We start from the raw sequence: 27,274 nt of genomic DNA, 5'->3' as shown, positions 1-27,274 counted from the left end.
GAAATGATGACAGCACTGGCCACTTTTCTCAAACTACTTCTGTGCTTGCCCCATATTCCTTAAGGGCCAAAACTTCCCTCTCCTTTCTTGTGAATTGTTTTTAATTTGTTGTTGATTTTTGCCCAAAACTGGCATTTTTTTTTTGAAAATTGTAAAAAATATTAGTGGGTAACAATGACCCCAAACTTTTAAGGCAAAATGCACATGATTTGTGCAAAAATGTGTTGAGTAAATAAAAAAAATTAAAAATGTTCTCAACTGTATTGTGACATTATTTGAAAAATGGTTTAGAGTTAATCCTGTACCACAAGCCAAAAACGAAATCATATCCCAAAAAAAAAGGTCGATAAGAAAAAGTTTTTAAAAAAAGGTTTAAAACAAAAGGTTTTAAATAAAAAGGTTGAAAAAAAAATGTTTCTTTAAGGAACACTTTGAAAAAAAAAAATATGCAAATTCTCCAGGCCAATGCAAAAGGTTAAAATACACACAAACATGATGACAATATTGTTACAATATCACAAAACCCCCCAAAAATTGTAAAGAACATAGCTTAAAATATACGCTAATTGATTGTGTAATCCTGAAATTAGCAGCTGAGATTTTCACCTGCGTACGGTTTTGTGCTAACCCAAAAAAAAAAAATTCAAAACACATTACAAGCTGGTTTTCAATCCAAAGTTGACTGTTTTTCTGGGAAGCCGTGATAAATCGATGAAACATCGAGGAGGCCCGGACCAGAGGACAAGACCATCGCCATTGTGGTCGAGTAATCCACACCCCAAGCTGTGCGAGCAGTTTGAACGGAAAGAGGATCAGCCAGTGACGTATGACTTGGTACGAACACATTTGATGTTCGCATGAGCTAATTTATGTACGCCCCAAAAACGCCTCGCCACACCTGCGTTTTCCCATCTCCACCCCCGTCAACGCCCAAAAACGGCCTGTTCTGTCAATCACATTTGACATGTCACTTCCTGTTCGCAATTTGCCGAACGAGTGAAAAAAAGCTCGCAAACTGCCGTACGCACATGCGCAGTGTTACACCGACGCATGCGCGGTTTCTCAACATCGGAACGCAATGAGCGTACTGCTGCTACCGAGCGGCTCTGAATGAGGGCCATTGTCAGAATTTTCATATTTTGGCTTCTATTTACCACCACAATTGCTTTGAAATGAAACAAAAGATGTGCTTTAACTGCAGACTTTCAGATTTAATTTGAGGGTAATTACATCCAAATCAGATGAACGGTGTAGGAATTACAACGGTTTCTATATGTGCCTCCCACTTTTTAAGGGGCCAAAAGTAATGGGACTATCAATTCAACTTAAATCTGCACAGCGAATTGTGCCATGCGCGGCGTGAGACAGACTCCCGCGTTCAGAGACGCGCATTTGCATCTCCATAGGAGTGAATGGAGATGCACTCCCGCAATCGGGGACACACCATAGGGTATCGTGGCACATAGCGGGATCTACGTGCATGTTTGTGGCGAGATCAGTCACAATGAACTTGGGCACATCTGTAGCACAGCGTAGCCACCAGTCTCTGCTCAGCATAAGTGGGCCTCCTTTTATAGTTGTCCTCCCTTTCTATGAGCGGGTTGACCAGGCAGAGATGCTCCTGGTAGGATGGATCATCCATACATAAGAAATTCCTGAAGTCATCAGGGTTGTTCTCACGTATCTCCTGAACCAAAGGCATGTGGGAGAAGGGGGTCTTGTCTCCGCCGCCAATCCTTGGTCCAGCCACTCTGATTCTTGCTCCCCTTTTTGGTCCTGATAGCTTGCAGTGTTGTCACCATAGCAGCAACAATACAAACACGAGCTTCCCTTCTTCTCAAACTCACAATGGGGAATGAAACGAATGAACGTATGTTTTCAAACCTCAGCAGTCGTGTAGAAAATGTCGCTGTTCCTCTTCCTGGAGTTTGTTTTTATCATGCCCCTTTGAAGCCCATTATGGTGATTCTTGGTACACCTACTGCGAGTGAGTGTGTGCTGTGGTACAATCATTTTATTTCAATAATTATGATTCTATAGGTGTGCATATGCGTATTGACTCTGTGGTCATGATTTCCGAATGGAAGTATAGTCGATGGAAACATAGCATCGAGAGTGTGATTGTACAGGTGTGTAGCAATGACATACAAAGACAATCTTAGGCAATCATTTTCATATAAACAAAAAGAAAAAAAAGAACAGTCTTGCCTACTTGAATCTGTTTGAGCACTTCTCAATATCACATTGGCTCCAACGAATTGTACAAAGCTGCATGTGGGATATGGTATTTATCCCTATCACGATGTCAGGTTGTCCCCCTTACTTAAATTTTTGTGTTAATTCAAATTAGCCAAGATCCTGTTTGTCAACACAAAATTTCTTTGGCTGGGGGTGACGCTCCCCAAACCAACCTTATGTTGGTGAGGAGGCCAATAGGGGAATTCAATATGGAGCGAAAACTCTTGTTTTTCCGTTAATATCGCACCTATGACGTTATTATCGCAGGTTTTAGTTTTACACTATATTAAATTTCAAAGACTTTTCGCAGGTTCGAAAAGTCTTTGAAAAAAAACGGGGATAACTTTTCACCACTGAATAGGTGGCGAAAAAAAGTGCAGAATTGGGGTTTAGGGATGCAGGCTTAAAAAAAATAGCCTGCACCCCTGGAAATGACATAAAAATAACTGTCAAAAAAAAAAAAATAGGGACACCCCAAAAAATTAATTTAAAAATTGGGGTAAAAAAAAAAAAAAGGGAAAAAATTGTTTAACAATAGGGAAATAGGTTCAGGGCTATTCTGCAAATATGCGGCAGGTGTATTCTAGAATAGATTAATAGCGGCAGGTGCACAGTTGCAGAATTTTTAAAAATTACTTTAGGGACATAAAAATATGCTAGTACCCATTTTCATGTACCCCAAATTTGATGGGACCACTTAAAAAAATGAAAAAAAAACCTAAGTGCTCTTCTTCAATGTCGGGAAAAAAAACACCTGCCGCAGCTATTTAAATCCCCGACTTTCATTTGCAGGCTAAAACGGGGGTACCCATAGTGATCCCCCATGTTTCTACAGCTTTAGGGGGGTCCTACAATTTTTTTAAGGAAAATTTCGTAATTTAACGCAAATCCCACTTCGCAGGCTCCCGTTTTCGTAGGTTTCATATTGAATACGGGGATAAGCGGGGGCGCCCGACACTTTATCCCAGGTAAAAGCTCCAATATGAAACGTAAACTTCGACAGCGAAGTTTATGTTTCATATTGAATACCCCTCCAAGTCTGGAATGTATAACACTCCATAATTTTACCATCATCTGTTAGTTGGATCCTTTGCTGGTAGTCCTAATGGGCTGTACATAAATCTTACAGCCTCTCCCTCACCTGGCATCTTCTCAGTCAAATTATTAACCCTGCAGCTGGACATTACACTTCAAGGGTCAATCACAGGTGACCATGCTGGTACTTAAAGGAAATACACTTAAACATAAATGTTTACATGTTGCCTAATATCTTGTGATCCATTACATAATCTCGACAACCCCCTTATCCCTGCTTGATCACCCATCTTGTGGTGGTCACTCCAAACATTCCAGGGCTGCTGGTGATAGAGCTTCTGATTTAAAGGACAGGACCCTCCCAGAGTATCTCTGTGATCCCACAAAACTTGACACACGAGGGTCAATTGCAGAAGGCTCTACAAAGTTCCCTGGTGTACTTCTGTGTGTGAGTGTACAAGGACTGAGACGCCCACTTGCAGCATCTTTAGATGCTGTAATACCACCTGGCGAGTCTTTAGACGCCAGCATCGGCCACATCATCAAAACTTGCCCCAGCCCTGTGGGAGGTGCAGATTATCCATATGAGTATGGCCTCCAAACTGAACAATTGAGCCTGTGTGCACGCAAACACTTGCCAGTGACACCCCCATAACTTGTTCATAACATGGCCCATCTCTGTATGTCTTTTAACCAACTTCCAGTCACCCATCAGGAACGCCCAATTCATTTTCAAAACACTTTTGTGTGAGCAACTGCGACTCTGTACGAACAAAGTGAGGACGCATGCGAGGTGTGACTTAGATGCGTGCGCAGTAACTCCATCAACATCGGCATTTGCATACCGGCACCAGATTCAGGCCCTAAATGTGACTGTCGTCTGTATACACTATACAGATAAATAATTTTGTTGATGGCAGAGTACCTGATCCATGAACCGATGGAAGAACATTGTTACAAATTGGAGGGTCTGTGCTTTGTATTCTCAGCTATCTCAATCTGCTTACATTATATACTACCATTTTTATTTATCGCTAGTTATTTATATAGTGCACACATATTCCGCAGCACTTTACAGAGAGTATCCCGTCATTTACATCAGTCCCTGCCCACATGCACGCACACACGCTAGGGATAGTTTTTTTGTCAGGAGCCAGTTAACCTACCAGTATATATTTTTGAATTTTGGGAGGAAACCGGAGTAAACCCACGGACACATGGGGCGAATATACAAACTCCACACAGATAGGACCATAGTGGAATCGAACCCAAGACCTCAGTGCTGTGTGGCAGTAATGCTAACCATTGTTCCATATATTTTTTTGAGACCCAAGGTGAAACACGGGGGAAGGGGGGGGGTCAACACCTGTTTTATTATGGACATGACCAGTTGCTGACAGTTCTAGTACTTATTTGACAATATATAAACTACAACAAGGTTACCTGGCCTCTTATACACCTACTAGGTGACCACTCTTTTACCACAATCACATCTCTTGACTTTGGTGTGTATTATTAGATTGATTTATTATCTCTATGAACATGAAAGTCTATTTCTACACATTCACTACATTCAAGATATTGGGGTACATTTGTAGTTTATACAGAAGTCTGCATACAGTATTTTACTTAGCGGTTTATCACATGCTACTAAACATTTATTGCTGCATAACAGCATTAATAGAGCTTACTCCATTGTGATTAAGTTATATGAGAAGTCTTATTCTCATATACTCTGTGTTCTTATTGGACTAATACGCCTGAGTACATCCATTAATGTCTGGTCAGTGTCCTGTCTGCATATAAACTTCACTAATACCTTTAGAATGTAAGCTCTCATGAGCAGGGCCCTCTCCCCTCATGTGCTTGTCCATCCCTCACTTATACGATCATCTCCTCCCCACTGCCAATAACAGCACCAAACCTTTGGGTTTGGCCGCCCTGCTGCTTATTTGGGTACTATTGACTGTTGCTCCAGCAATGTTTATGAACTTTGTCCGTGTCCTGCAATATTCTGTTAGTCACTTCTTTGTTATTGTTTTGTTCCTATAGTTTCTGATTATGTACGTTGTAAGACGCTATGGAACCCTCTTGGCACTATAAAGCATAATAATAATACCCTATTAATTATAAGCCTCACTATCCACAGCCTATGCCCTGGCGGCATCTGACTACCGGTAAGTGTGTCCAGCTTTAAGAACAAGGTGTTTGCTATAGGTGAAGTCCTCTATGGGTTTATTTATTAAGTGTCGGGTTGTCAATCTGTTCATGTTTATGCCCAATATTTAAAAGGGCAGTGCTTTTACTAACCGAGTCTTGCTAGTAAGAGCACTTCCCTTTTCAAAACTTGCCAGGAACTGAACGATGTAAGCATTTCGCAGGCTATTACATTTACCCCTGTGTCTGTATTTACGTTCCATGTTGTTCAGCTCAATCAGATAATATCTCAGAACTGCTCAGTGATCCTTGTATAACTATGAATCCCACAGATCAGTTGCACTCACCTTCCCATCTCACCGTCTTTAGGTACTGTCTCGGCTGGAGATGGCAGGTACGTAATTGCAGAGAGGGGTCGACGTCTTGGACGTAATATACAAGATATGGGTATCAACACCCGGCAGACCATGGCTCACGTAAAAGATCGTAAGACGGGTATGTTTGCTTTTATTCTTTTTTATTAATATTTATATTCAGAGTTTGTGACTGGTTACTTGTTTGTGTTTGAAACTAATCTGGTATTTTATTGACACCATTTTTATTTCAAAATTTCAAGTGGACAAAAAAGGGACATTTCCCGTTATTACAAACAGCCGCTGTTTTGCTTGTTTTAAGACAAAGGGGTAGACATATGTGCCCCGTTACATCTTTGCTGCGTACGCGGCAAATTACGCCACGCATGGCGTGAGGCGTGCGCCCGTGAGCTGATACTTGCACTGTGTTCGCACCCTCGACTCCATAGGATTGCATGGTGCGATCGCAGTGTGCGCCATAGCGTACTGTAGCGTATGCTGCTGCAGGTAATCACATGGCGCGATGTGTGCGCACGTTTGTAGTGCTATCTGCAACTTGAAAAAGGTCACAGAAGTGACTGAAACGTGTAGTTGTTCCTGTTGAATTGAATTTCTTTTGTGCGGTATCCTCCCACCTGAACGGCTTACAGCAGTCAGAAGTCTGTGACCATCGTGACCACTGCACCTGACGAAGCAGCGGCGGCCAGCGCTCCGGCTAACAGACTGGATTGAATTGCGGCACTGCGATCATAGCTTCTCCCGCTTGTCAACTTTACTAGCGGAGGGTGAGTCAGGCTGGACCCGTTATCAAGTTACCTTGATTTGCATTAGGGGGACGCCCCTTAATAGCCGTAGAGGTTGGACACTACTTTTACCTGGATACGTTTGCTCAATAGAGCCTATACCTGGAGGTAATATATTGACTGTTTATTTTTCCATGTGCTTATGAGGAAATCCTGAAAACAAGACTTTTAATGAATTGTTACCAAGTGGTGCTTCTACTTCAGAGTCCATAGGGGGTCCACAGGGTTGACCTTGGGGCATAGGTTGGGAACCAAATCCGGGAACCACGCAGTTAAAGCTTTTAGCTCCCAGGATGCACTTGGGTCCACTCTCCCTATAACCCCTCCCCCCAGCCAGAGGCACCTCAGTTTAAGTTGGTGTCCGGCCGGAGTCGGGTCACCGTTACTGCAGGGAGGCTGCTTAGCAGCCCCTAAGCCTATAATTTATTTTAAAGAGTTTTATTTTATTAATTTTTTACTATTCAGAACGGCAGCATCAGACTGTCCAATGGACGTCTAAGCTGCCGCTCCTACACCCCGCCGGCGCTGCGACGCCAGTACAGATCTGGGGATCGCAGCGGGACCCCAGAGTCTGTACTAGCCGGACTCTGGAGGACTCCCTGGGCTGCTGCCGGATCGACGGGGACAGGTAAGTCGCGTGGTCACCGCTTGCGGTGACCCGCGTGTACATGCAGCCTTATGCCTCTGGTCTCTGGGGACAGACCGGAGGCGCTAGTGGTGGCGTCGGGCTCCCCCTCCATGGAGGCATACCCCGCGTGTCCACAGCCCACCAGGGATTATAGCGGCAGCGGGAACCGGCATCCCGGGGGGTTAATTGCTAGCCAGGGGAGGAAGTCTTCCCTGTCTAGAGGCTCCTCCCCTCAGCTCAGCGCGCCTTTCAATACTACAGTCTGGCGTCGCTGAGCTGCTTCCTCCGCGGGCCACGCTTCTTCTGAGGTCTCCAGCGGCCATTATCTCTCGGCGGTGCTGCAGAACTCCTAGGATGACAGTGAGCCCAGTCCCCCTGCGTACCTGGCCATTTTGGGTGAGTGTACACAGCGCTATAGCCTTCCCAGACACTGAATCTGGGCAGTTGAATGTAGCGACATTGTGCAGTATATTATATGTCATGCTTATGTATGTACAGTATATATGTCTGCATTGTATGTGACTTATGCTAGTGCTGACTGTCTGCTTTTTCTCTCACCTGTCAGCGTATATCTATCCCTTTTCTTTATCTGCCCTAATACAGGTGTACCTGGGGTGGTTCTGAGACCTCACATATATATACTTGTTAATATTTGTGAGGTTTGTCACATACTGTTGCGTGCTGCACGTTGCCATATTTTAGATGGAACTGTGTGTTGCATACGCTGATAATGGGTCCCTGCAGCTACTCTTAGCATTAGTCAGGACCGGTATGGCGCTGCTTAATATTTCCGTCAAGATAGTCAAATATATCTGACCAGGAGATTGCACACGATACTGCACCCATTATTGCTATCCTGCAAGTCATAGCCTGCAGGAATTAGTGCGGAGGATTTTAACTCAGAAAGGTTTATGTATGCGGCGCCATCTGGTGCCGGGCCCCTTGCACAACCCCCTTAAAGGGCGGTTTATTTCTCAGAATCCTCTACTTTGAGGATCGCCGGGCGGGCCCCTTTGTCGTCACTCGCTTGGAGTTACTTCACCATACTGCCCTTTTCAACTCGGGGTATCTCGCAATTTCTTGCAGTTTACCCCTGTGTCACAGACTATCGCTCCCTGCCGGGGTTTTTCACAGTACATGAATTACCTCCGATACCACATCGTTCTGTCATTCCCCTTGCAGGCATTACCACAACGGCCACCCTGGTGGATGTCGTTTTCTACAAAATACTAAATGGCGTGATATACACCCTGTGGTTACTTCCCAGTGGCTCTGCCGTGAACTGGATGGTGTATTCGGCTCTTTCCCTCTCACATGGGGGGAGCCGATTTCAAGTATTATTATCCCTGCTTTGGGGCTGGTAGCCAGGTTCATTCTGGATATAGAGAATGTCGATCCTGCACCTGTATCATACATTTCCCGTTTCTGCCCAGCGGGTGGATCTCATGGCGGGAGTCTGGCTGTCGCCAGATACGAGGAGTCACAAAGGCCTCCTGTTTCCCATTCCCTGAGGGTCCTCACAAGTAATGGAATCTCCTTCTGGGGTGGATTTGCATTAATACGCCTCCCATCCCGGCCTGGACGGATTTTACGGATCCGTAGGTGGTGGCTTTGCCTGAAATCAATGTACTCGTTTTCGGGCCTGTTGCCCGTCCTACCATGGCCATCGCATGGTGATGCTTTTGTAACGTTTTTTCCCTCCAACACGTCTGGGGTTCAAATGTCTTTTGCCGCTCACATAAAATATGCAGTGGTCGTGTGGGATTACCTACATGGGATGCCGGTCTTCTAACTTTCAGGGTTTCGGCTGCAACTGTATCCAATACCCTATGGCTACGTTATGGGAAAGCAGAGGTGCAGACTCCTTCCATGGGGAAGATCTTGTTTAGTCCTGACCTTGACAAGTTTGTTGCATCTTTGGCAGTATGGAGAGATACTGTCTTTAGCTACTCCCACTACATTCGGACTAACTCTGTTAAGTCTTTTTGTCCTCAGGGTCAGCCTAAAGGCCTGTTTTTTCCTAGGCTGTCGGCCTACACGGGGGCCACCATATTCAGTACCAAGCAGTCCTGGACTTACGGACGACCCTGCTGCTACGCCTGAGGATAAACCTTCAGCCTGACGAGACAGGTCTACATCTGGGGAATTCCAGAGTGAGGTACTGATTCTCAACGGCCTCTCAGTGCTCAGGCGGCCTCCTCACAGGCGTTGTTACACGGGCCCTTCTTCAGACCCGATCAGGGCCTTACATTCCCAGAAAGCTATACAGTCTTGGCGGTAAGCAGAGCTATTTCGGCCAGCCTCACTATCTCAGCGAGGGACTGGTTGTTCTACTTTCTTTCTGGGGCAGTGACCGACTGGTCCTCATTTGCCTATACTCTGTCTCAAATCCCTGAATCAGATTCCAAGGGTGCCTGGACTCCTGTAATCCTTCATGCTCCATCATCCGACATTTGGAACCTGGGGATTTTATGGTATATCTGAGTATTCAGGATACGTACCTACGGGTACATACAGAGCCCTCTCATCAGCATGGGTTCAGGTTTGCTGTCACAGCAACACTTGTAAGTTTCGGGCTCTGCCTTTTGGGACTGTCCTCAACTCCACCGGGGTTTACCAGCTTTATGGATTTTCTGACAGTTCACCTGTTCAGTGTATCCGAATGCTCCTTTCTCTGGACGGCCTCCTGCTTTTAGCAGGATCACCAAGGTACTTTACCGCCAGGTCAGGATAACCGTGGATTCTTCTCGGCACAGATAATTAGTCAACGGAGAAAAAGTCCTCCCTGCATCCCTCACAGGGTTTTCTTCATCTGGGAGCACTGCTGGCTTCTCAGAATCTGAGAATTTTTCTGGCGTAGGACAAGATCTCCACTCTTCAACTTGGAGTGTGCGGATGTCTACGCAGTCGACATAAGTCATTACTCTTTGTGATGCGCGGTCTACCAGAGTGTCTACCTTTTGGTAGGGTGGAATGTGCTCAGTTCCATTCCAGGCCTTGCCATAATTGACTTCTCTCCAGATGGATTGAGTTTTTTCCATCGGATCGCTGTTCGAACGATGATGCTTTCTCCGGAGGCGAGTCGGTCTCTGTCCGGGTGGCTATGGCCATCTCGTCCAGGGTATTCTTTGCTACAGACAGTGTCTGGTCCGCATTCGTTTCGGGGCAGTTGGACGTCTGTCGCTTCCGCCCTGCCACTTCACTTGTTGGTACTTTAGGCTGTCTTGGGCCTTCATTCTGGCCTAACCCATATGTCACGGTAAACCTGAATAGGTTCAGTCCGACAGTGTCACAACAGTGGCTTCCATGTAGGCAACACTGGTAGTTGGGTGGCAATGACAGGAATGTCATACATTCTGACATAGTCCAAGGGTCTTCTCCTGGCCAACTCTGCAGTGTTCATTCCCGGAGCTCTCCATTGGGAAGCGGGCTTCCTCAGCCGTCACGACGTGCATTCCGGGGACTAGTCTCTTCTCCAAGAGAGGTTTCAACTCCTGGTGAGCAGAGGGGGCCTCCTTGAGGTGATTGATCCTTATGGCCTTCTGACTCTATCACACATTGCCGGTGTTATAGTCCAGCTCTAGGAGTACTGAAGCTACCTTCAGTGACTCTTAGTCTGTGAAGTGGTCCTTCCACTTTGTGTACCTGTGTCCTCCGGTCTCCCTTCTTCCTCGAGGTCTTCGGAAGTTTAATTCAAGACGGAGGGGCTTTCCTTCTGGGGGCTCCAGTTCGTCCCAGACATCACTGGTACTAAGATTTTCGGAGTCTCCTCATCGATGCTCCGTTCCTACTGCTTCACTATCTGGACCTGTTGTCTCAGTGTCCTTGTTTTTCCCTAGACCTGGATCGTTTGTCTTTGACTGCGCCCCTACTGTGGTCCTAGGGCTTCCCTGGCTCTGTCTTCATTGAGATGTTTAGAGCAGATAGGCCAGACGTTGCTGGCATCTGCCACGGACTGTGGCATACATAATTCTTATGGTATCGTACCTGTCGATATGATCCTCCGGTGTCCAGGATTTCCAGATATTCTGGCATTCCTTCCGGCTGGCTTGGGTTTCACCCTCGGCATGGCCTTCCTGACAGTGCGGATCTCTACACTGTCAGTATGGTTAAGATGTGGAATTGCTCCACTCTGGTATCCAGTTCATCCTTTGGAGTGTTTTTCTGGATTATGCTTCCATTTATCCTCCCTAGGGGCTCCTTGGGAGTTAGTAGTGGTTCTTCGTTCCCTCCGGAGACAGTCAATGGAACCGCTGGTTGTGATAGCCATTACATGGTCTATTGCTTTGGCTCTCTCTTTCTCTCAGGGTGTTTCTATCGACCAGGTGAGTGTCGGAATTGGGAGCGTTCTCATGTGGCTCCCTCTTCTGGAGGGCATCATGTCAGGGTGTGAGTTGCTCTCGCCCTGTGTTTCTTCTTAGTGATTTTTAGGTTCCATATTATTCTGGAACTTATGGTACGGCCATTCAGTCCCCAGTCCTCTCGGCTGGTGTGGCCTCATTGACTGTGGGTTTATGTGATCCGTTCAAGTTCCTTACGGAAATCGGACTCCTTATTGGTGGTCTGAGATTTCTGGTTTTAACAGGAAAGGATGGCCGGCCTATGGCCAAATGTTGGCTGGATGGCCTCGTATGTCTTCTTCAGGGGCCTACACATGGGTAGGCCTTTCTGTTGTTGATGCTTGTTTTTTCTCGGGCCATGTAACCCTTGTGGGCGGCTCGCTGTGGCGCCTTGGCTGTTTTGCCTTGCTAGGTGGCCACGTGGTCTTCTGTCCACACCTTTTTTAAGGTTCTAGGCATTGGTTTCCTTTGCCTCTCAGGATGCTTCCTTTTTGGCGGCGGATTCTCCTCTCAGCACAGGAGCGTCCCCACCCATGGTTGAACTGCTTTGGGACATCCCCAAGGTCAACCCTGTGGACCCCCTATGGACCTTGAAGTAGAAAACAAGAGATATGGTAAGAACTTACCTTTGTTATCTCTGTTTCTACGAAGTCCATAGGGTCCACAGGGCGCCCGTCCTGACGCACCTGGCTTCATATGGGCTGTGTTACTGGTCACCGGTTTCCCGTCTCCTTTTCTGTGAGAATGGTTCTTGAGTGTTCCAGTTTTCTCTCTCTTTTTCTCTCCTCCTCCGGCGTTTGGCTACTTACAAACTGAGGTGCCTCTGGCTGGGGGGAGGGGTTATAGGGAGAGTGGACCCAAGTGCATCCTGGGAGCTAAAAGCTTTAACTGCGTGGTGCCCGGATTTGGTTCCCAACCTATACCCCAAGGTCAACCCTGTGGACCCTATGGACTTCGTAGAAACAGAGATAACAAAGGTAAGTTCTTACCATATCTCTTGTTTTTTAGAATATACCACCTTGGCAAAAGGAACGTTTAGTTGCCTAAAAACAAAAGATTATTATGTTTGCACATAAATTTCAGGTGCATAAAAGGGATGAATCTAAATGTAATGTCTAAAAAATAAGCTGCTCCTAAGAAATGTTATACCTGTAAACACACCTAAAACCAACCGACAAAATGTAGATCTGGATATACTGTCCCTAAATAGATTAATATGACTGTTATCCCAGTGGTATTGTGAAGCTTATGACTAGATCCAGACAAAGAGCGCTAAATAAACAATTTATTACATGATGCACAAAAGACAAGAAATATAAAAATATAAAATATCACACACAATACAAAACAATTACATACAGACTGGTTCAGTATTATTTTAAAGGTCACAACGGATAGCCCCTGCAGAAGGTATCTCTGGTGACCTGTATTGAATGTAGCACTATTTCAATGTGATTCCACAATGAACATCAGCCTCCAAACAAGTAATTGATACAGATCACCCGTTGTGTCAAGGCTCCTTCACATATGTATAAACATTCAAGTTAATTACAGTCCTTGCTCCATTTGACCAAGAATGGTCTCCATTCGTGTATTAACTCAGACTCACACACTGACGTAATCTCACTTAAATAAGTACTTATTGCTGATGTGTTCAATTAGCACCAGGTAGAAGAACACTGGTATGCTAAATATATTTAAAAGTCTCTTGAACACAGGTTCATTGGTGAGGACTCGCAGTCCTAATGATAACAGCACTGTCCATGCACACAGAAGTGGGAGAATGATAGAGACTACTTGACATAGATTGGTCTCAATAATGATACATTACCGCCGGCCGGCTTTTGGTGGTAGGTATAATGATCTGTCAGTTGTAAAGAAAATGTCGCGGACCTTACTCCCACAGATGTTCTAGCTCTGCTGGCTAGTAGTGATCTTGTGCATGCACTCCCGATGTTATAGCTGAACCGCTCATCAGTCTCAAGGCCGTTCGTTCTTTGAAATAGTGAAGAACCAGCTGATGGTGAAAAGGAAATGACTTACGCGTTTCTCCGCTGCAAGTCCTTGCGGTTTAGTCAGAGGGTGAGTCTCCTAGTGATCCTGTGGGTGTTTTTAAACTTGAGTCAGCCAATCCACTGACAGTCATCAAATATATCAGGATCATCTGTGTATGTGTGTCCATCCACATTATACCTACCACCAAAAGCCGACCGGCGGTAATGTATCATTATTGAGACCAGTCTATGTCAAGTAGTCTCTATCATTCTCCCACTTCTGTGTGCATGGACAGTGCTGTTATAATTAGGACTGCGAGTCCTCACTAATGAACCCGTGTTCAAGAGACTTTTAAATATATTTAGCATACCAGTGTTCTTCTAACTGGTGCTAATTGAACACATCAGCAATAAGTACTTATTTAAGTGAGATTACGTCAGTGTGTGACTCTGAGTTAATACACGAATGGAGACCATTCTTGGTCAAATGGAGCAAGGACTGTAATTAACTTGCATGTTTATACATATGGGAAGGAGCCTTGACACAACGGGTGATCTGTATCAATTACTTGTTTGGAGGCTGATGTTCATTGTGGAATCACATTGAAATAGTGCTACATTCAATACAGGTCACCAGAGATACCTTCTGCAGGGGCTATCCGTTGTGACCTTTAAAATAATACTGAACCAGTCTGTATGTAATTGTTTTGTATTGTGTGTGATATTTTATATTTTTATATTTCTTGTCTTTTGTGCATCATGTAATAAATTGTTTATTTAGCGCTATTTGTCTGGATCTAGTCATAAGCTTCACAATACCACTGTGTTAACAGTCATATTAATCTATTTAGTGACAGTATATCCAGATCTACATTTTGGGGCCCATTTATTAAGGATCGCATTTTACAATGCGATCAGGGCATGCAGTACCGCCCATGATCGCATTGCAAAATGTGATCATACCGGCCGAATGTATGACCCGGCACATTCAGGGAGACGGGCTCCGAAAAGAGCCCGTCCCTGCGATGTGGCCGGAGCGCATTCCGGGCTACTGCACATGAGCGGCGCCCATTGCAGACGGTGGGATCTGGAAGATCCCTCCACCAGCTGAAATGCGGGTAAGTGCCCATAGGACACAGCGGCTAACGCTATCTTCAGATAGCGTTAGCTGCTGGGGTCAATATCGGAAATGCTTTGCATTCCCGATATTGATACATTTGGCAGCATCGCATCCCCCATAGAAACCTATGGGGGAGGCGGCTGCCGGCGGCAATGGAGGGATCGCAGCAGGTATCAGAGATAGCTGCTGCGGTCCCTCCTTCATACATTCGGGGGATACTAAGTATTTGAGGTAAACCCCCGAAAACAGGTGTTTTCGGGGAATTTACCTCAAATGCACTTTGATAAATGGGCCCCTTTGTCGTTTAGTTGCCTAAACTGCCATTAAGTCTACACACATGCTCTATCCTACTTATTAATGTATTGGTACCTAATTCCACTTTAAATTGTGATGTTTGTATGTCAGATATGGATCATGACTTGATTTAATAGAGTTAATGATCCAACCTTACTCATCCTAGATATTACGCAGATACTGAATGTTATAATTATATAACATGTGATATTTATGATGTTTTAATAAGATTATATATGAATAAATACTAATTGAAACTTGTACTCCAGCGCAGAATTTGTTTTCTCTATCTGCAAAGATGTAAGAGGACACATCTGTATTTACTAAAGTGAGAGTTTTTAGAAGTTGAGATGTTGCCCATAGCAACCAATCAGATTCTACTTAACATATTTCTAGCACCTTCTAGTAGATAATAGGTGGAAACTGATTGGTTGCTATGGGCAACATCTTCACTTCTAAAAACTCTCACTTTAGTAAATATACCCCAAAATATAGACAATTCCACCCCTCAGCTAAGCTCCTGACAACTGCAATGACACAAGAATGACGTGATTACTGAGAGTGCTGGGGTCAGAAAATGCAGTGCTGAAATTGAGGCATATATACAAGATAGATCAGGGGTGGTGCACACACTGTATTACGCTGTTATAGCAGATCAAATCAACAGATCTGGGAGTATGGATGGTCATCAGTGGGTTAACCATTCATGCTTAACATCTATGGCATGCAACCATCGATGGTTTGCACCCTCTGATGGACATCACTGCTGTGGGGAATGGCAGGTGGGGGGATCAATCAGGCAAGGGAGGCGTTATTAAGCTCCATGCCCCCTGTGCCAGGAGAAGCATCATATCTTTAGCATCAATGGCAAGATCATTCAAACAGCTGTGACAAACCATTGATGGTCATTGGTCATCCCTAGTTTGGAGGTGTGTAGGGAATGCATCACCTGATTGGACTTCATGCTTCCACCATCCATTCTGGTGGCCCTTTCCATGCACACCTCTCTAGGAAAGCTCCATTCCTCTAGTGCTGGAAGCTTTCTGTTCCCCTTTTCTCTTGGTGAAGGGACTACGTAATCTTATATAACAATTGGCGTGCTAGGAGAGGGGGACGCCTACCAAAGTTTCCTTATATAACAAATGGCGGGTATGCCAGGAGAGGGGAACACCCACCAATTGTAAGCTTATAACAATTGGCGGGTATACCTGGAGAGAGGAACGTCTATCAAAGTAATCATAAAGAAAGGCAGACTATTTACACCATGTGTTAAAGTAGAAAACCCCTTTAATGGCTAAGTCCTTTAGGTTTTTTTTAAATAAAAGCCAGAGGCTTACTTATACCTCTTTTCCACCAAAATCCCAGGTCCGACCTGGGTTTTTGGACATGGTTCCAACCCTGGTTAGACCCAGGTCAGACCCATTTACACTGCACCTTCGATCTGGGTTACTCCCAGGTCAGCCCTGTTCACACTGAACTCAGGTCTGCCCTGCTAAACCTGTGAGGTCATAAAACGTGGGAGGTGACTGCTCCACAACCACCAATCAGCTCATTTTAGGCATGACCCAGGTCGGATAACCCGGGTTGCACCGTTCACACTGCACCATTACCCGGGTCCATCCTGGGTCCAACCCTGGTAGCTACCTGGGTTGGATTGCTGGGTCACGTGACCCGGGTTATTTTTCAGAGACCCTTTTACACTGAGCTGCGACCCGGGTAGACCCAGCAAAAACCCAGGTTTTTGCTTTGGTGTAAAAGGGGTATTACTTGGGCTCTAGAGTTCGGGCAGGTTTGTCAGTGCCTGTAACGATTTGGGAAATATTCAATTGTGGGCGAGAATAGTAAAAATTCTGCACCTGCGAGGTTTTTCCTGCGGGTGGGGGATTTTTGCTATTTTGAGCCACTGGAGGTTTTTTTTTGAGCACCTCCAGAGCGAGTCTGATTTTCCTAAAATTGTTAATTTAGAAAAAAATCAGTGGGGATCTGGGACGCTGGTGGCACTCCCCCTGAGGACTAATTAAGCAGTTGATAGTTTCCAATTAGCTTTAATTAGTCCTTAATTACTCACCTTCTGAAGCTGTGTCTTCTGCAACCAGCGTCGGGAGCCGGGTCTCCTGTAGCAGCGGTGAGTGTGCAGTGTGTGTAATTGTGCATGAGTGAGTGTGTGTGACTCCCCCCCCCCCCCCCCCAGTGTACGTATATGCCCCCCGTGACGAACGCTGGGAGAATTACATCTCCCAACAGCCCGTGCACTTCCCAGCAGCCCCCAGAGCCTCCGAGCAGCGCCCAGGACTCCCAGCAGCCTCCTCCCCAATGACAAGATGAAGGCCCCAATGACAAGAGTTGAAAACCCCGCAACCACTTTTTTCTTTATTGTATACTGTGGGTATCAGGAGTGTGAATACCCCCGGTAATCCAAATTTGGGCACGAGGGGTGCAATTGAATTGGCCCCTATGATTAACAATCCGCTTTCTACTCAAACTTCTCCCCCATGAACATCCCATAAGCACGAAAAACCAATTTTTCAGTTTAGTACTAAGCAGTAGTGATATCACTGGTTCCTAATAAATGCAGGGTCTGCACACTGGATCATTTCTGAAAACAGGCTCCTTCCCCATAGGTTGGCCTATTTCAATGTAAAGTGGACAAATTAATGTACAGTTTAGAAGCCTGCCAGCAGTATCATCTTGAGAAACATAGGATGTACATGAATTAACATTAATTGTAATGACTCTCAGAAATAAGGAACCAGCAGCATTGGACGTGTGCGCGGATGGAGATGGGCTGTTCAGTATAAAAGGGTGCAAAATTAGAATTGGTGGCGGAGTGAAAAATTGCACTGACATTGCGCTCTATCATTTATTAAGCACATTTGGGAACGGTGGGCCTGATTCAGGCAGCTTTGCAATGTGATCCTTGCAATAATGCAAATGCAGCAGGAGGTGTATGCCACCCCCTACTGCATTTGCGATCCCAGCAGCAGTGCTGGGATCACCATCGGGACCATCGGTGGTCGCGATAGTGGACGGCGCCGGGCAGCTGGCCAGCTGAGTAAGCCTCAGCTTACTCAGGCTGGCTGGCTTGCGAGCCCAGCAGACTTCATACGTCCACACAGTCTCTGGGCTGGCCACTCCGGGAAAACGGGGCGGACACCACCCCGCCCCTTTAGTGCCTCTGCCTATCAATCAGTCAGAGGCATTCAAGGGCTAGCGTGCGTGTTAGCAGGACCCATTCTGCACACTCACAAAATAGGTCCTGGGCATGTGCAGATTCCCGGTAATCACTTGCGTGCACTGCTGAATTAGCCCCGGTGTTAGCCACATTACTATAACCAGCACCCAGTCCTAACATCACATAAAGCGACAGCTTTTACCCTGGCTGCCATCTTGCCGCACTGAGCTTTGAATTCGATGCATGATAGAAGGATATCAATTAGAGACCCGATATTTCTCTTATTACTCTACACATTTCTTCTAGTAGTAACCTTTACAGTAAATGATTTCATTAGAGTAGACAGACAGCGGAAGAGGCATGTAAGGCATCCCTCTGCTCTTTCTGTGTGTAGAATTCCGAGAGGTGGACGTAGCTCTGAGGTCTGAGTAATAATGTATAAAGTAGCACAATAAACACTTACATCCTGTGGTTTGTACTGTATGCAGTCTGGCACCCTACTGTTGTATCCAATAGATTTGCTGCATTACCTGTCTTGTCTACATTATCTAAATAATGACTGTAAATCTATTTCCTCTCCGGCTCCGTGCACAGAATGCTGCGTGTTTACCTGCATTGTTTTTGCAAGCAAAGTACATTCTCTGTATTGAGGAAAAATGTCTTAAGCGACCCATACATGGTGTGATATGCACCATGTATGACGATGGCCGATCCGATGCCCGACGTATCGGGCGGTCCCCACACACGGAGCGAAGTGGTGGTCGAGCGCCCGATATGCCCTCACCTCCCTCCCTCACCCGTATAGCGCAACATGGGGTTGTACATTGCATGCCCAGATCAAGTGAATTTTCCCTAAGACCTGGGGATGCGATGTACGACCCCACGGGAGCGCGCACGGGACGATATCATGCCCATACACGGTACCATACAGCAGCTATATCGTGCCAATCCATCAGATCGACTACTATATTGCACCGTGTATGGCTGGCATAATAGTTTATTCAAAATGTTCCTTACCCTATTGTACCTGGATGCGGTCGTAATGCCGAACGCGGGGATTCCGGCGCTCAGAATGCCGGCGCTGGAGTCCCGACACCTGTTAGAATCTTGGCGCTGGCATCACAACTACCAGCATCCCGAAGGTAGGTAGTGGAATTAGGGGGAGGGTTAGGGCTACGGGTTAGGCACTAGAGGGAGGGTAAGGCACTAAGGGGGGAGGGTTAGGTTTAGGATGCAGAGTACGGGTTAGGTTTAGACACTAGTGGGGGAGGTTAGGTCTAGGCACTGGGGAGGGAGGGAGGGGGAGTGTTAGGATACCAGTTGACAGGTGTCGGTATACTAACCCTGTAGGGATGCCAGCATCGGGATTCTGACTGCTGGGATGCAGAGCGCTGGCATCCTGTACCCAACCCTGCAAGGCAACTCTCTGCTCTACTCTGCCAGTCCCTCCATTGGTTACCTGTTGTGTGAATACAATAATTTTTATTTCCTTTTTACAAAATAACTATTTAAAAACTACTGATCATTGAGTAAATGCTTTATTCAAATAATAAAGCATTTTCCCATTTAATATTCCCCTGTTATTGCCACAGAGATGGGGATGGCAGAGCCAGTGTTGCAATGGTACGTTTACTATTGTCACTCTTCCTAAATGGGCCAGATACATTATGGATCGCAGCTGCGATTACGCATGCAGGACTGTTGCGTAAATATGCTAATGACTGCAATTGCAAAGCTATTATAGAGGAATCGGTATGATTTACAGTCGGACGCATATCTGGCGGTTGGAGTCCCGAAACCAGCATCCCGGCAGCAGTGGAAATCCCGATCGTCCTCAGGTAAGTATCGCTAACCTAATTCTACCCCCTAGCCCTAACCCTCCCTTAGGGGTGCCTAACCCAACCCCCCCCCCCCCCCAGTACCTAACCCTAATCCCCCCTCTAAATGCCTAAACTTTGCCCCCCCCCCCTTCCCCGCCGCCTAACCCTAACTTCCCCCGGGAACCCTAAACCTAACCCCCCCACCCCCCGCGGCTATCCGTGCTCGGAGTCTCTTCGATCGGGATGCCGGGCGTCGGTCTCCTGGCATATGTCTAATGACAGGCGTTGGCATATCGACGCCTGTCTTTAGACCCTTGCCGGGATATGACAGTCGGGAAGCTGGCTGTCGGGATTAGGTCCGCCGGCTTCCCGACTGCATACCATTATAGAGATGCCCAAAACTAGCACAGAGAGGCCCAATATCGCCATCTCACATCCATAATACCTCGCAGTCCTACGTTCTCACATCAGTAACATGGAGTCACATCGGCCCCTCACGCACAATTACAACAGGTCTGACCTTACTCAGAAATTGCTAACCTCGTCGCACGCAGTGATTACACAAGCTGCGTATGCTGTCGCAGTGGCTAATTTATGCACGCCCCCTGTAACGATGTTCAAACGGACAGGCACGCCTGAATTTCTCCAACCACTCCCCCATCACCATCCCCAAATGCTGACGTCTCGTCCCTCTGTCTGTGATGGCTTTGTATTTGCGTAGGTGGAACGCAGAGTATTCGAAATGCTAGCTCACGCACTGCGATGCATACGCAGTACGCAACAATTGGCCGTCTGAATCGTAAGTGAAATAATTAGCTCCACCTGTGAATTTTTCAAAATGTCTCAGTGAGTAATGACCACACATGTGCACCTGCTGGGTGACCTGAAAAAGGTGAGCTGTGTGGGGTCCTGAGGACCCCACGTGCGCATGCGCGAGACCCGGATAGCGACAGGCACTCTGTCGCGCCGGGTCTCGTACCAAAGGGGGCGTGCTGTCAATGATGAGTGGGCGTGCCGGGGGAGTGGCTACCCAAACGGAGGCGTTCCCATGTAAACGCCTCCGTTTTGGGGGCGGCCCCACTGACATCATGAGTGATGTCAGTGGGAGAGATTTCGGCTCTGTTAGAGCCGAAATCTCTTTGGGGCTTGCGGCAACGAGACCCTACCACAAGGGTCTTGTCGCAAGCCCGATGGTCGCGATGGTCTTGACCATCACGACCATCTTCCTGGCCGCTCACTATAGCTGTGGGTGGTCACCCACAGCTATGCTAGCGGCCAGGAGGCCGTTCTAAAAAAAAAAAAACACTGGCCCTGATTCAAAGCGAGCGCTCTGTCAGAGCGACCGGCTCTGAATCAGGCCCTGAGTTTGACAACCCCTGGTCTAGTGAATGCATAGCCTGCAATCACGTTATTACTGATAACATTTTTCCTGTATTGTATGCAGATGGAAGGTCCGCCTTTGAAATCACACTATTCCTTATTATACAAATGTTTCCTTCATGTCGGTGTAATAGTTAACACAGACAACATCAGACTTTAGTTGCAAAATCATTGAAAACAAATGCACACACTTTTATATATTTGCGCAGTCCATTATACTGCTGATGAATTATACATACAGAAAGCGTAGCAGGAAAGGGAGCCACCTCTTTAGCAGTGATTCAGTCCCTGTAATTAAAAATTGATGGTTAAATAAAACTGGCATAATGCATTATCACTGTTAATATTTGATTGGCTCTAACTGTTTCTCGCATTTCCTTAGGACACGAGAAATTGTCACGCACAAAATATGTGTAGTGAAAATACAGTACATTAGTAAGGCTGCTGTGGAAGGGAAAAGCCTACAGAAAGTGCTGTGCTTAGCTCAGAGGGGATTTGGAGCAATTGCAGCCGAAATGTGTTCTTCATAAACGTTTGTAAAAATAATGAACGGATTGCAAAAAAGGAATCCAGGTCATATATACCAGAGTGTATGATTAAAATCGAGAAGCCCATCTATCAGCATTCAGAATATTCTTGCAGAGGCCGCAGTTTCCTTCTGTTTGATCATTTTAGCCTGATAGAACTCGGCTCCCTGTAGAGACCCGCTATTCACAGCCCCCTGTCCATTTTACTGCTACTGAAATGTTGCACATGTATGTAGGATGCTTCTCAATATGGACCCTCTCAATGGGGTAAATTTACTGAAGTGAAAGTTTTTTAGAAGTGGAGATATTGCCCATAGCAACCAATCAGATCGTCTAGTAGAAGGTGCTAGTTAAATGTTAAGTAGAATCTGATTGGTTGCTATGGGCAACATCTCCACTTCTAAAAACTCGTCAGAAGCCCCACCCAAGGAGCAGGGTTAAAGACCCTGCTGTCTAGCAGCCGACGATAACTAGGGCTGGTGGGGCATAGCTAGTGTCAAAAAGCCATCTCACAAGTATGCTGTAACATTTGTGATAAGTAGAGAAGCCATCTGACATCCGACCGATGTGAAGAGAGTTATTGGTTTGCACGCCGGTTTCTACAAAGTGGTATCCTTTTGCCAGCCGCATTCTGCGTGGTAGAAACCAGGTGCTGCCTTGCCGGTGAGTAGTGTTAACCGGCCCATAAAATCGGTTTATTTGCACTTGTAGAAAAGTTATGCAAAGTACAAATGTGTAAAATCTATACTGTGTCCTTGAAGACAAATAAGAGTTTACACAATGTGAATATTTGTGAGCCAAAACAATGTTACAGCAGAGAAAGGGTTATTGAAAATAAAATATTTTTTTTTCTCCCCTTCTCTTTTTCTCTCTACTGTGCCTTGTTAAGTCTGGGTGTGGTGCAATTACCAGAGCACAGGACAGCTAAGGAGAAATTGTTCCTGTGCGTAGTCTGTATAAACATAATTAAAGAGGAAGTTTTTTTTTTTTTGGTGTGTGTTGTTCCTCCCCAGGAGGTAAGACGCTGCAGCCGCTGTCAGCTAAAATTATATGAGGGTCAGAAACATTGGCTTGTCGGTGTATGCTAAGGGAGGCCCAATTTTGATTACTCAGCTCAGATCGCAAGATGGAGGAAATCCTTCGGGACTTGGCTAATGTGTCTGCTATGCAGCAGGCTCAGCAGGGCCAAATGCTAGCCGCCTCTGAGGCCCAGGTGGAGAGTAACAATTCGTTGTGGGCAGAGCTCAGTCAGCTCCAACTGTGTGAACACGCGCCTGCCATGATGCCAGAGATGACACCCTCAAATGATGTTGAGGCCTTTCTGTTGTCCTTTGAGAGAATGACAACACGGTTTAAATGGCCAATGGAGGAGTGGGTGGAAAAATTAGCTCCTTATTTGATGGGCAAAGCACAGAGGGCATATGTGGATATGCCCAAAAGCCCAGCCCGGTATCAGAAACTAAAGGTCGTGATTCTAGAGCGGATATGTCAGAACCCGAACTGTATCTCTGTATAAAGATAAACTACACTTGCCAAGTTTCCGTTGTGGTCGCTGGAGTATCCTTCCGGGCTGCCGACGTGTATCGCATGAAGTATGCAGAGGGTTAAAGTGATCATCTGTTTCTTGGGCGTTGTCTGCTTGTTGGGGTCTGTGATTACTTGGTTTTCCAAACCTGGTTCTTTCTTAGTCACATGTTACAAATTTCCAATGGATTGCATGCACCTGGTATAAAAGTCTGTTACTAACTGAGCATTGTTGTCTGTGCAACGTTACCTTCAGGTTCTTCCTTGGACTCCTGCCAGATCCTCGCTGTACCTGATATATGTTGTGGACTTGCCTTGCCCGGTTCTGCTACAGATTCTCGGCTGCACTACAGAGCCCAGCGCTGCTACTGGCTCCCTGCTGCAATACCAAGCCTAACTCTGCTATTAGTCTCCGCTGTACTATTAGCCCAGCTTTACTGATTCATGGCCTCACCGTGTTCACCTTAAATAACAGTTGTCAACTGCATCATAAAAGCTACTTCACATTGGTCCTTAGTTACAGCACAGGGCTCAACCCCGCACCTCTTCATACCGGATCTCCGCCACATCTTGGGGCTCAACCCCATATCAGATTTCAGTCACGTCACGGGGCTCAACCCCGCACCTCTTCATACTGGATTTCATGAACTTTGTGTTAGTTGAACTTTAGTTCTTGCGGGGCTAATCCTGGTACCTGCTTGTAGTGATATTGCGAACTCTGCTTTGTGTGGACTTTATATTTGTATATAAACAGGTGAAGGTGATTACAGGGAAAAACAGATTAACCCCTACAGTATGGGGGAAAAGTCACAGCAGCACCTCTGGGAGCACAAATATACTGCAGGTCAGTTACCCAAACAACAGACCGTGGGCATGGATCGCTTTTCTGCTAATACGCACGCAACACATGTAAATGTTTGCATTCGCATTGCAATCTCAGCCTGACATAAGGACGCACACCTCCCCTTACTCGCATCCGTATATACTTTGGCAAGATAGAGAAATAATTGGTAACATCGGAGGCCATACACACAGTTAAGATAGGTCAGACCTCACTCGGAACTGCTTACTTCAGCGCACTCTATAAGGCCTCAGGCTGCGTATGGCTTTGCAGTGGCTAATTTATGCACGCGATTGCAACGGCATTCAAACGCACTGGCACATCTGCGTTCTGCTGACCACCCCCCCGTCACCACCCACAAACGGCACTTCCTGTCAATCACTCTGCGATGGGTCTGTGTAGCCTCTGCGATTGCAGAACACAACAATCGGCCCATTACGTGCGTAGGCCCAGTGTACTGAGAGTTGGGAACCAGACCCATCTCTATTCTAGAATGTTTTCTTCATCACACAACTCCTTCAGCTCATTACTTGTTTGCAAAACGGTAAATGAACTTGGGTTGTGACAATGACAACAAGATTATATACATCTCCTACTAGTGCTGTCGTTCCAAACATATCCCCCTCCTTCTATCAGGCTGCAGGGGCTAGGCTCCACTCAGCCTTTATGCGGTTACTACACTCCACACAGTGTTAAGGCCGCCATACATCTGTGACGGATCGTCGCGATGTAGGCATCGCAGGATCGCTGAAATCCAACATGTTGGATCTCGCAGATATGCCGATCACGATCAATACATTTTTGTGATTGGCAGATCGGTGAAATTTAACATGTAGAATTGCAGTGATCCTGCGACGGATCGCTGAACATCGATGGTCGGCATTTCCAAGCTGCGTTTCGGCGCTTCCAATCTCATCGCGACGATCCATCGCAGATGTATGGGGGCCTTTACTCTGAGCTGCTTCTCACTCTGCAACGCTACTCATACTGGGGAATCCAATTGGACGCGGGATTTACAATTCAATCAGTGGGATTAACCACGCACGTCATTTCCCCTAGGTGGAATTTCCCTCACAGGTTCAGGAGCTGTGAGGAAAAGTCAGCTGCAAAATGCTCCATTGGGAGTTTAATGTCCAGGGAAACCCATCGATTTTGCAGTTTATTGAATAGCATTTACCCACGCGGCGCTGGTAATTAGTCCGCGGCTAATTGGATACCCCCAATAGGGCTTTATTTATCGGAGCTGTGCATTTCCTTATCACAGTTCTGCTTCTCTTGAACTCTACTCTGCATCTATTTGTGAAACAGAGCTCTGCATCTCTATCACAGCTCTGCATCTCTATCACAGCTCTGAGACTTATGACACCTCTGCATTTCTTATCAGAGCAATATATCTCTTTACTGTATCACGGCTCTGCATCTCTTTACTGTATCACGGCTCTGCATGTCTTTACTGTATCACGGCTCTGCATCTCTTTTTCACAGCTCTGCATCTCTTATTTATCACAGCTCTGCATCTCTTTACTATATCGCAACTCTGCATCTCTTTACTATATCACAACTCTGCATCTCTTTACTATATCACAACTCTGCATCTCTTTACTATATCACAACTCTGCAGCTCTTTACTATATCACAGCTCTGCATCTCTTTACTATATCACAGCTCTGCATCTCTTATTTATCACAGCTCTGCATCTCTTTACTATATCACAGCTGTGTATCTCTTTACTATATCACAGCTCTGCATCTCTTATTTATCACAGCTCTGCATCTCTTTACTATATCACAGCTGTGTATCTCTTTACTATATCACAGCTCTGCATCTCTTATTTATCACAGCTCTGCATCTCATTACTATATCACAGCTGTGTATCTCTTTACTATATCACAGCTCTGCATCTCTTATTTATCACAGCTCTGCATCTCTTTACTATATCACAGCTGTGTATCTCTTTACTATATCACAGCTCTGCATCTCTTATTTATCACAGCTCTGCATCTCATTACTATATCACAGCTGTGTATCTCTTTATCACAGATTTGCATCTTTGGTTCATGTTCAGAACATAGGGCCCGCACCTCCTGCACAGTTGCCACCACTGGAGAGGAGACATATCTGCAGAGGACCCGAACCACAGACATCCTCTCACGGTAATACTAACAGCCGCCGGTAGCCTGCCTCCCACACAGTCCCCAGGAGCACCGGCTGTTGGCATTACCATGGGAGCATGTCTGCTCCCTGGGTCCACTGCAGACATTACTTGTGTCCAGGGGCGGTGGTGGGGACTCTGCTGCGGGAGGCTCCATTCTTCTCAGTAGCTGTCACATTGATACAGCAGCAGCAGCCTGTGTGTGAGCCTCATGTTCTCCACTTGAACCTCCCTGCTTTGTGATATTTCCCCATCACAACATAATTGGTGGGTGTGCTAAAGTGCCCTCTTCGCTGATAGGTGATGACGCCCATACCCCCCGTCCAGAGGCGTAGCGTGGAACCACGGCACCCGGAGCAAGAGCATTGTCACAGCTCCCCCCCCACCCCCCACCCTGTGGATGTCTGGTGACACTCTGCGAGCATCCCAATCCTTGAGCATTTTGACACCCCTTCCCCTGTAATGTTATCACATATTTTATCTCCTTACTCCTGTGGCTTATTCCTGTATTCCCCAGTAGTATAACTTCTCCCCCACCCCAGTGACCATAGCTCTGTAGGTGACACCTTCATTGACTACAGATCCTCCTATTCGCCTTCCCCCCCCCATCCCATATATCCGCAGCAGCGTGTATGACAGGCAGCGCAGAGGGGACCGATCAGTCAGTCCCCACTGAGCAGGAAGCAGCACTCAGAGGGGCTGATGATCACACATCAACCAGCTTTGAGTTCCCTCGGCCGGCGATCCAGTGCTTAGAGAAGGGAACTTCAGTTCCCCCTCGAAGTACTTTTGCCGTGTTGGGAATTGTGCGCCTCCAGAATGCCGATTACAAGGCATTCTTTGGAGCAGCAATTACATGTGATGTCAGCGGTCACAGACTGCTGACATCACAGCCT

General features: G+C 46.3%; 1 protein-coding gene across 1 annotated transcript in view; it reads left to right on the top strand.

The window, feature by feature from the left end:
* Nucleotides 1–27,274, top strand: part of PIWIL4 (piwi like RNA-mediated gene silencing 4) — a 273,504-nt gene that overhangs the window by 39,850 nt on the left and 206,380 nt on the right. Inside the window, exon 3 of the mRNA XM_088455729.1 lies at nucleotides 5,800–5,925. Within this exon, the coding sequence (XP_088311855.1) occupies nucleotides 5,800–5,925 (126 nt within the window). The remainder of the gene's footprint in view (nucleotides 1–5,799; nucleotides 5,926–27,274) is intronic.

The sequence above is a fragment of the Taudactylus pleione genome, unplaced genomic scaffold, assembly GCF_031769625.1.
Source record: "Taudactylus pleione unplaced genomic scaffold, aTauple2 ptg000667l, whole genome shotgun sequence".
NCBI classification, from domain to species: domain Eukaryota; kingdom Metazoa; phylum Chordata; class Amphibia; order Anura; family Myobatrachidae; genus Taudactylus; species Taudactylus pleione.
The sequence above is the reverse complement of the archived record's forward strand: the minus strand, read 5'-3'. Positions and strand labels throughout refer to the sequence as shown.